Raw genomic sequence first — 10,954 nt, forward strand, 5'->3', positions numbered from 1 at the left:
AACCTTAAAAATTAAAATTTTAAAATAATCTTTACTCGTAAAAAGAGGGGGATGAACAATTAATATATTATACCTTCAAATTAAATGCACAGTTCACTTTGTTACATGCTAGATATTCTATTTTACATGACACAATTCTCAAAAATTAAGATATCTCGTGTAATATATTCTATACACTCTTTAGGTTCAAGGTAGATTCAAGTATTAAGAATCTTTATGTTTTGATTGAAAATATTATTTGGTTAAAATTAAATATAATAATTCAGTATAAAAATAAACAAATTTTAGCTATTTTTTGTTCTTAATATGATTACTTCGTTTCTTTAATCTAACAATATTATAGATAATTTATAATAAAATAACGTATGTTATTAAATTAAAATTTATAGTGTTAAATACTATTGTTAAAATATAACAAAATTATCTTTACTTTGCAATTTATAGATTTCAAAATTATTATTCATTTATTTCTTGATGTTAATTAAATTTAAAATCTAACAAAATGTGCTCTCCATTCCTTTTTTTTAAAATAGAAATGAATTTTTTTTTTACAGAAACCAACAGCAAGAAGATGGGTAAAGTGTGTTGGAGTTATAGAAAGAGAGAGAGGAGTTTGGAATACCATATTTAATTTTAACTAACATGAAGAGATATTAATTGTCTAATATAAATATACATAAGTATAAGTCCCACTTTGGAGGTTTGGTAATCTTCAAATAAAAAGTAGCCTATAAAACAAAATAACTCACCGCTTGAAAATTTTAAGGTTTGACTCGCATTGTTAGTGTGGGACCACGAGTAACAACCAGCCGATTAAGTTATATTTTACCAACCTTAAAAGAGATAAAAGGGGACCTATAAAATCCAGAGGCCCTGTGCAACAGCTCTTGTTGCACATGCTTTGGGCCGGCCTTGTCTATCTATGGTAAAATAGCTGAAGCAAGGTTGGCAGAGAGCATACCCATGTTGTATGAAATTCTCATAAAGGACAAATCAACAATGAATGATGAACAACGTCGAGAGCATGAAGAAATTTGTCAAAGCATCAAGGAGAAGTATTTCAAGAAAACTTAGGTGTATTATTATTATTATTATTATTATTACTATTATTATTATTATTATTATTATTATTATTGTTGTTGTTATTGTTTAGTTTTGAATATGTATTTCATATTACGATTAAATAAGTTTTTGGTCCTTGTAAATATCTCAATTTTGGTTTTTAGTCCCTATAAAAAAATTGTTGACTTTTAGTCCCTATAAAATCACTTTTGCACTCACTTTTAGTCCCTCTACAGGGACTAAAAGTGAGGGCAAAAGTAATTTTATAGGGACTAAAAATCGACTTTTTTTAATAGGGACTAAAAGTAGTTTTTGGTAATTTTATAGGGACTAAAAACATATTTAACCCTTCATATTATTGTAATTTTGTTCTAAATGATTGCAATTTTAATTTTGTATCTATGTTTCAAATTAGTTATGAAAAACTGGTTATTATATAAAACTAGTTAAAAAAACTAGCCGTTGTAAAACTAGCCGTTATAAAACTAGCCGTTATAAAACTAGCTGTTGTAAAACTAGTCGTTGTAAAACTAGCCGTTTTAAATATAACTGTTTTAAAACTAGCCATTGTAAAACTAATTGTTTTAAATATAGCCGTTATAAAACTAACCTATATATACCACACATGTTTTCCCATTCTATTATCATTATCATATCTCCAATGGATCCAAATGTTGAATGGGATAAAATCTGGAATGAAGTCGTAGATGATTGCCTTAACAACAACACTGAGGAAGAGGTGATAAGGTTAGTACGAGAGGCACAACAACAAGCCAACATTTCAAGTAAGCATAGAAAAAGAAGAACAGTGATAGATCGAAGTCGTGAAGAAGGCCATAATCGATTGTTCAATGACTACTTCTCTAAAAATCCTGTATACACGGAGGCTCAGTTCAGACGAAGGTTCCGTATGAGAAGACATGTGTTTCTTCGCCTTGTTGAAGCTCTTGGAAATCATGACGAGTACTTTCAAAGAAGGATTGATGCAGTGGGTAGAAGGGGACTTTCACCATTGCAGAAGTGCACCGCTGCTATTCGTATTCTAGCATATGGATCACCAGCTGACATTGTGGATGACTATGTTCACATTGGTGAAAGCACAACATTGGAGTGCTTAGACAAGTTTGTTATGGGCGTGTGCACAATATTTGGTGCTCAATACATGAGAAGACCAAATAATGAAGACATTGCACGCCTACTACAAATTAATGCGACACGTGGTTTTCCAGGTATGTTGGGTTCAATTGATTGTATGCATTGGGAATGGAAAAATTGTCCTGTCGCATGGAAAGGTCAATTTTCTAGAGGTGATCATGGTAAACCCACAATCATGCTTGAAGTTGTGGCATCTCAAGACTTGTGGATTTGGCATGCATATTTTGGCACCGCGGGTTCTAACAACGACATTAATGTGTTAAACACGCCTGATGTTTTTAATGATGTTTTGAACGGAAAAGCTCCTGCAGTGCAATACACGGTGAATCAGACAACATACCATATGGGGTACTACCTAGCAGATGGCATTTATCCTGAGTGGGCAACATTTGTCAAGACCATCCCTATGCCGCAAGGAGAAAAGAGAAAATTGTTTTCCTAACGACAAGAATCAGCACGGAAGGATGTTGAACGGGCATTTGGAGTGCTCCAAGCCCGATTTGCTATTGTACATGGTCCAGCACGTGCTTGGCATGTGAATACAATGAAACACATAATGTTAGCATGTATCATATTGCATAACATGATTGTCGAAGATGAGCGAGACACATATGCTGGTAATTTTGATTACGACCACATTGATAATAATTTGTCCACAACTGAAGTATCTACAAGTCCTGATCCCAGCTTGACAACATTGTTTGAAAGGATAGCACATGTTCATCAAAGGCAAAATCATCGCCAACTTCAAGCAGACTTGGTGGAGCATATGTGGGAGAAATTTGGTCATGAGAATAACAAAAGTTAATTTTTGTCTTATTTTTGTATTTCGGTTAAAATGTAATTTTTTTTACTTACTGTCATGTAATATTTTATATTTCTAAGAAAATGTAATTTTTTATGTATTATTGTTGTGCATTTTGTATCAGTTTAATTTTCTAATCATATATACAATTTATTAAAATACTTTTTTTTTTGTAATTTTAAAAATTAATATATTTTTTGACAAACAAAATTAATATTTTTATTCATTATAATTAAAATAATGTTAATTTGAATAAAAAATAGAAAATATGAGATCAAGTTTTGGTTCTTTATAAACAACCACCACTAAAGTAAAAACTTCTCAAATCAACTATAAATTTTTTAAATCCTACACATTATTTTTGGCCCATAAAAACTATCTTAGTTTACCCACTTAGTTTACTCCCACTAAAGATGCTCACATTTTCTTTTAAACTTTTAATCCCACTTTTCTTTTATTTTCAAAAAGTAAAACTCACATTTTCTTTTAGACTTCTGATAAGTGCCAAAATGTACTTATTTTGTGTATGTAAATAGTGGCACTTATCGATACTTTTGTTAATACCGTTTGAATAATTCCCCGTTTTGTGTATAAATACGTATACTTTGTGAATAATTGTATTTTCATATACTTTTATACCAATTAATAGTTTTCCATTCATTTTATAGGTATTCATGCATCTTTGGAGCATTGATTAATAAAGACCAAAGGCTAAGCTTCAAGAATGCAAATTCTACCAATTCATCAAAGAATAAGGCTCAAAATAAGGATGATAAAAATTATCATTTTGGTTTCCATTCATTCATTATTAGATAGAGCATTGAATAAGCTTTCCAACGCTTCGAACCGGGCGCAATCCGGAGTTACGGTTCTCAACTTATGGCGAAAACAAGATTTCACTTTTGTTGTCATCCGCTAAGCGGAGGGGGTCCGCTGAGCGGAGCTCCAGCGGAGCAAATCAGAGGTTGGATGCAATTTTGAGTCCGCTGAGCAGACCTGCGCAGAATTTTCTTTATATTTCTTCATTTGAGACATTTTAGGGTTATGGTTTTGGGAAAGTTTTAGTCCCAACTCCATCATTTTCATTCTTAGATCAAAATTAGCTTAGAAAACAACTTCGAAGGTTGCATACGGATGATCGGGGGTGGATTGAGCATCGAACGGAGCTGACAAACCGAGAGATTTTCGGTTCATTTCTCTTCTTCTTTGTGTATTTCTCTTTGGTTGGGTTTTGTTTGTATATTTACTTGAATCTTATGTATATTTACCGATTATAATGTTATGTTTAACTTGCTTTACAAATCTGTGTTGATGTTATCTTGGATTTTTGCTCTATGCTGAGAATTTGGGGTGCTTTAGAGATAAACTTCTTGAATCCTTATCTAGGATGATTATCTGTTAGTTTCTGAACTCTAGAGATAGATTTAGAGCTAGCATTCACTGTGGGTATCTGTACTTAATGCTTTCGTGTTTGAGCGGCGCGCGAGAGATCGCCCACGCGAGAATATGGATGTTCTCGCGACTTCGCGTTAGAGATAACCTTAGTTGTGAGATGATCTCGTTCGTGCTCCAGAGATGGACGTTTATGTGAGAGATACGTGATGACATAGATGAGTATCGTAGGTTGAGTATAACGGGTTAGTAAGTGTATGTTTGTGAAGAGTGAATATATTTACATTCCTGATAAGTTATTTCTCTTCTAAGAATGTGTTTATTTTTTCCTGTTTATATCTTTTTATCTTTTGTTTATTCAAACCCAAGCTCGAAACCGTAGAAACTGTTGAATGGCATCTCTCCATCTCTGAGGACGATAATTCCCGGATTAATATTTCCAAATCTTTTTTGTTGCTTGCCCTATACTGCATTCAACAACTTCTAATTCCACTTTTATATGAAACTCACATATTTAATTAAAAAGTATATATTTTAAATTTTATCATTGACATTTATTTTTTATAAATTAGAATTTAAAAATAATTAATTAAATACTCAACACGTTTTAAATATGAAAGTATATAAAAATTAAAACAAACAATGTATTTGTATTTGCTTGTTTTGATATAATAGTAGAGTTGGATTACTTGGTTCAATTCCAATCATCCATTTAATTTACCGTAATTATATAACATTCAATCTCAATTTTTATTAAAGCCCTTCAAAATATGGGAGAGAAGAAATATGTAGTTACTATTACATTTAGTGCATTATTATATGCCATTTCTTTAAAGCATGAGGGAGAAATGATATGTATGATTTTTAATTAGAAACAATTTTAGATTTTGTACAAAAGAGTAGCCGTCAAGTAGATGCATAGAGTTGAATCATTATGTGTGCATAAAATAAATAAATAAAAGGGGTATTATATTAAACATTGGGTAAAACATCTATTTTAATATTTAATATTATATTACATAAACTATTAAAATATTTTATAATATATTAAATATGTACACTCTCCCACAATGTTAACACATGTAGTTATTTTTAAATATTTTTTTGAATAAATGGTCAATACATCTATCAGATTTATTTTTATTTGTTTATTTAGACAATATTAACACATGTATTTATTTTTAAATATTTTTTAAGAAAAGTGGTCAATACATCTATCATATTTATTTTTATTTATTTATTTAGTGATTTATTTTAATAGTTTATATTTTAAATAAATTATTATTTATAACATATTTTATTAAATATTTCGAATTTTCTTACATAAAAATGAATATTACTAAAAACAATTGTGAAATTCACATTTAGTTTATTTGTATTTAAGTTAGCTTATTATTTTATAACATTTTATTAAAACTACACATAAAAAACAAATTTCACCCATTATTGTAAAATAAAAATACAATATAATAGTGTTTGAAGTTATAAAATTAAAAGAATAGGCAACATATTTTGAAAATATACTTTTTTCAAACTATCTAAATAGGGAATGATTACATACAATACTTTAATTCTTAATAATTATTTTATATAATGTATATAGAAATCAAACGTAGAAGGAATTATATTATCTTCCTCATTTTCAAGTGAAACCCATTTAAAAACTCTTATTGTTCAGACCAATTTATACATCCAAAAAAACAAAAACATTCAAATCATTGACCTTGTTCATCAAATTTTAAAGTTCTTATTACACCAAATGAAATAAAAAAAAACACAAATAGTTAAAATGGAAGAAAAAAACATAACTGATTACCATTGTTCATCATCATCATCTTAAAAAGTGAATTTCAGACCAATCTTTACTAAAAAAAACAAAAAATTGAAATTTTTGGCATTGTTCATAATATTGCCTCAAAATTGACAACTTCGTGAGAAAAGCTCCGGCCCCTCTTCATCACCACTCAGTAAAAATAACAAAAATTCATATCCAAGAGAAAAGCTGCAAATCGAACAAAAAAATCAGATTTACCATTCACTAACAACAACAACAACAAAAACTCATATCTGAGAGGAAAACTACAAATCGAAAACCATTAAAATTTAAATATTTTACTTTTTATAAATCTGAATGTGAATCGCTAAAATTTTGTGTTCCGTTGATGAAAAATAGCAGATGATATGAAAAATGAAGCAGAAGTTTTGAATATGGGTTATGGTTGAATATGGAAGAAGGTGTTTGAAGAGAGAGATAGCAAAGTGATAGTATGGTAAGTGTAGGAAGAGAGGTTGAAGACGGAAGATGGTTAACTTTTCAAGATGGAAGATGGTTGAGTTATAAAGATGGAAGATGGGTTTTGTAGATGGGATATGGTTGAATAAGGAAGAAGGGTGCTGGAGAGAGAGAGAGAGAGAGAGAGAGAGAGAGAGAGAAGTGGTTGTATAGGTGATCGTGACTTTATATAAGTCAATCGGGATATCGCTGCAAGTATACAGCTTAGTCGTTAAGTTTTAAAAGATATCGAACCCACAAGGACTGAGGGTCAAATAATACGGTCTTTCGTTGCAATTGGCAGCGAAGGCTTTCGATATTCGTTGGTTTAGAAATGAAACTTAATTAAATTAAGGTAAACGTTAATTAATTAATCAGGTGTTTAGACACCGGTGTGCAATAGTCCGACTTCTGGGTTTAGCAACTTAATGGCATATTTTAAATAAATGTAGTCACTTTTCAGAATAAGTTATTCGAGTTAAAAACCTTTACCTCACACTTTCGTGTTTATTGACTCAGATTATACTACCAGTCCTAAAGTCCGCTCTCGCTAAATCTTTACAAACTGAAAATAATTTTTGAAAGTCGAATAAAATATAATCAACTCTAAAGCGCTCTCGCTGTATTTAGAGTTGATGTTCGATGACCGCTATCCGGTAAAAACCTCACACTTTCGTTATTTTGATTTTAGACCTTAGGATGTAATTTACTTCCGTAAAAAAAACAATTCAATATTAAAATAGGAAATCAGAACCAAAAAAATGCTTTGTGGAAATTTAAGCCAAACAGTTACTAAACCTGTCCGTCTGAGACCTTACACACCGGTTCAATAATTTAGCCGGACATATTATATTCTTCAATCAAATAGGAAACAGAATATGAATAAATTAACACAAGCATAGCAGTAAAATTATTAAACAATGTAAGCATGTAAAAGAAACCTGTAGACTGAATGATTAAATTGAGCTCTATGTTCCAAAGCTCCAAACAGGTTCAAGCAATTCTTCACGTAACAGTACAGATCCGGAAATTAAATACTTAAACTAAACTAAGTGTAGTAATCCTTCAATGCAAAGAATTACTACTTTGGATGGTGAATTAAAAAGGGAACAAAGGTTCTTTGTGCAGAAATAAAAATATACTGGAAGCAAAAACTCTGAAACTGAAATTCGGTGCGGAGAGGAGAGAGGCTTCAGTTGTGATATCTTCCTCTTTTTATATGCTTCATAAAATCAGGTTAACTCGTATAATCAGTCTTCCACTTTCCTCATTTTTCGGATGCAGAACCGTCTCACGTTTTGCTGAGAAACAGGCGTAAATAGTGGAAAAGGGGTTTGTGCCTAGGGGCACACGTGAGTGCCTAGGGGCACACTTCACAAATTTGCATCCAGTTCCGAGGGGCATACTCTGAGTGCCTAGGGGCACACGTGAGTGCCTAGGGGCACACGTGCTTTTCCTTCTTGGATCTTCGTTCTGGGCTTTTGCACATGGGTTTGGACTTTTTGCATTTTTTTCTTCATTTTCTTGTTTCTAACCCCCCAATTGCTCATTATTCCCAATACTTGAGATTTATTTAAAATTCCTGAAACAAATAACAAAACAGCATAAAACCATAATAAAATAAAATAATAACCAATTAAATGTTACGGATTGTGTCGTAATCGAGACCGATAATACGGTATAATTTCGTGTTATCAAACTCCCCTATGCTTAAATCTTTGCTTGTCCTCAAGCAAATAATTATAAGAAATCAATTTTTGAGAAAAAAATATTTTAAATGCAATTCATGGCATTACCCGAATTGTATAAGTCGCAATAACTTCAAAGTAACAGATACGGTAAAAATACTGAAGAATCCCCACGTTTGCAAACCATTCTGAGTCACGACACTATAGCTCTCCCTAAACTTTTTCGCCTAATTCTTACCCATTTTCATTCTAGCGCAATCACATTAAGCCCTTTACCTTAACATTCACATAGTAGGATAACCGGTTAGCGACTATGATCCCTGTTTTATCGTTTTCGCAACTGAGGAGTTCTGGTGCGTAAGGTTTTCGACTCCTTTTATTTATCCGTTAACAAATTGCGGGGGATCGAACCGTAGCTCGCCCTACCAAGTTCAGCACCAGAGAAAACTGAACCAATCTGCAGCGGCTGAAATATTATCATTATTATTTTTTTTTAACGGAATCAACACTGTTGGGCTAAACGACCGGGTGAGGATCATCTAACTTAGTTAGGTGCTGCCGTTAGTTAATAAAGTTTAATTAATAGCTTAGTGTCGCTACCGCGAAAAATGGAATCAGAGTCGCCACTAATATATTTATCCCATAAGGGAAAGGAATACCAGATAACCTAACTCGGAATAAGAACAAGGTCTTTCGACCAGAGAATAGGGCACGGGGAGTCGGTTACGCAAGGGGAAGGTGTTAGCACCCCTCACGCCCATCGTACTCGATGGTATCCACCTATGTTTGTTTCTATCTAAAGGGTGTCTAATGTATAAACCTAAATGCGAATGCATGCAAAAGAAATACGGGGAAAAGAAGGAATTATTTACAAGTGTGCTCGCTTAGGCCCCGCGACCCAATGCCTACGTATCCCTTACAAGGAATCAGAGCGACCGTAGTTCGGCTCCATAGTTTCCATTTGTTTTGTATTTTTTAGTTGAACAGCGGTTAAGGTCACAATCCACGATGCTCGACCTTTGGAGACTTATACGCCTACTTTTGGAAAGGACTTAACTTGTTCTTAGGTGCCTAACAAGGCAAAAGAGTGAACTTGGGTTTGTGTTTTTTATGTAACTACATGATGAACAAAACCCAATACAAGGTTTCGCACCACTTCATTACTTTGTTTTAATTTGAGCCTTTATTAAATGTTTTGAATGTTTTTGGTTGGGTATTTTTTAAGGGAATTTACTTTGCGATTAGAATCACATAAAAATGTATAATGATCGAGAAGCAGATTAGGGAATGAATCCCACTCACTTCTATCCCATTATATAATGTTCAAGAAACAGATTAGGGAATGAATCCCACTCATTTCTATCCCATTAATTAATGTTCGAGAAACAGATTAGGGAATGAATCCCACTCATTTCTCTCCCATTAAGTAGTGACCGAGAAACAGATTAGGGAATAAATCCCACTCATTTCTATGCCACTAAGTGATTGAGAAACAGATTAGGGAATGAATCCCACTCATTTCTCTATCACTTTCTTAATGTGATTCGCATCTTTATTTGTTAATGTTTTAAAGTTGAAAAGAAAAAGAATGAAAAAGGGAGACTAACCTATTTCTCTAACCTAAGTGTTATCCTAATTCTAATTCTAAAGTTAACATGGAGACTAAATTCTAAAAGGGGCATTAAAATGGTATTAACAAAGTAGGCCAAAAATATGGCCAAAAACAAGTAACAAAATCACACAACAATTATACAAAAAATAGCATGGAAATGGTACAAAAACAATTCAAGCATTAGTACAAAGTTAACCTAAAAAATACTACTATTTTTATGGGTTTTTTCATGAAGGAGAATTGAAAGGATTAATGTCAAAATTAACCTAAAATCTACTATTTTTATGAGTTTTCTAATGTCAACGATCACCTAATAATCTAACAAAATGTTAAAGGTTTTATCACGTTTTTATCAACTAAAAATAATAAAAAAAACTATTGTGAAGTGAACCTAAAATCTACACATTTTAATGGAGTCAGGGGGTTTAAAGTTGAAAATGGTGGTGTCAGTAGTAAATGGGGCGCAGGCCCAGGCAAAGAGCCCAACAGAGTTTTTGTTGTAGTTTTTGGGAAATGCCAAAAATGGCGCCTGGGCCTCAGAGGGAGTTGCAATCAGAAATTCGGCCCAATGGATCTTTGTGTTATTCAGATTTTCCATTAATCTTGTTGATTCAAGTCTTGTACTCAAATCCTAATTACGCTAGTAAACACCGATTAACTACTATATTAATATTAATCTTAATAATCACTCTAGACTAAACGTTAAATATTCACATTTAATCCACTAACCTAAGGTTCCACGTATTAACCCAATTTCAATTAATTCAAAAAAATAAAAATGAAATAAAATAAAAATATGAAAGAGGATTAGGGTTCAAACACTTGTGACGTTTGGAGTTCTTCTCCCTCCTCTCTCACTCGCGGCGGACCTCCCCTGCTTCTCCCTATGAACTCGCGGCGGTAGCGACGAACGCTCTCCACTCGCCGATCAACCCAAACACTCGCAGTGACGGTCGGAGAACTCTCCT

At 32.5% G+C, this 10,954-nt stretch overlaps 1 protein-coding gene across 1 annotated transcript; it reads left to right on the plus strand.

The window, feature by feature from the left end:
• Nucleotides 1–1,723: 1,723 nt before the first annotated feature.
• LOC131646582 (uncharacterized) lies at nt 1,724–2,659 on the plus strand. Its single transcript, XM_058916592.1, has 2 exons — nt 1,724–2,291; nt 2,355–2,659. Exons 1-2 carry the CDS (start codon nt 1,724–1,726, stop codon nt 2,657–2,659), a joined length of 873 nt encoding a protein of 290 aa, XP_058772575.1.
• Nucleotides 2,660–10,954: the final 8,295 nt, after the last annotated feature.

The sequence above is a fragment of the Vicia villosa genome, linkage group LG2, assembly GCF_029867415.1.
Source record: "Vicia villosa cultivar HV-30 ecotype Madison, WI linkage group LG2, Vvil1.0, whole genome shotgun sequence".
Taxonomy (NCBI): domain Eukaryota; kingdom Viridiplantae; phylum Streptophyta; class Magnoliopsida; order Fabales; family Fabaceae; genus Vicia; species Vicia villosa.

Excerpts from the sequence above, each read along its gene's own strand:
- LOC131646582 (XM_058916592.1), top strand. The coding sequence starts at position 1,724 with ATGGATCCAAATGTTGAATGGGATAAAATCTGGAATGAAGTCGTAGAT. Across the intron at positions 2,292-2,354 it reads TGCGACACGTGGTTTTCCAG|GTCAATTTTCTAGAGGTGAT; the intron begins GTATGTTGGGTT and ends TCGCATGGAAAG.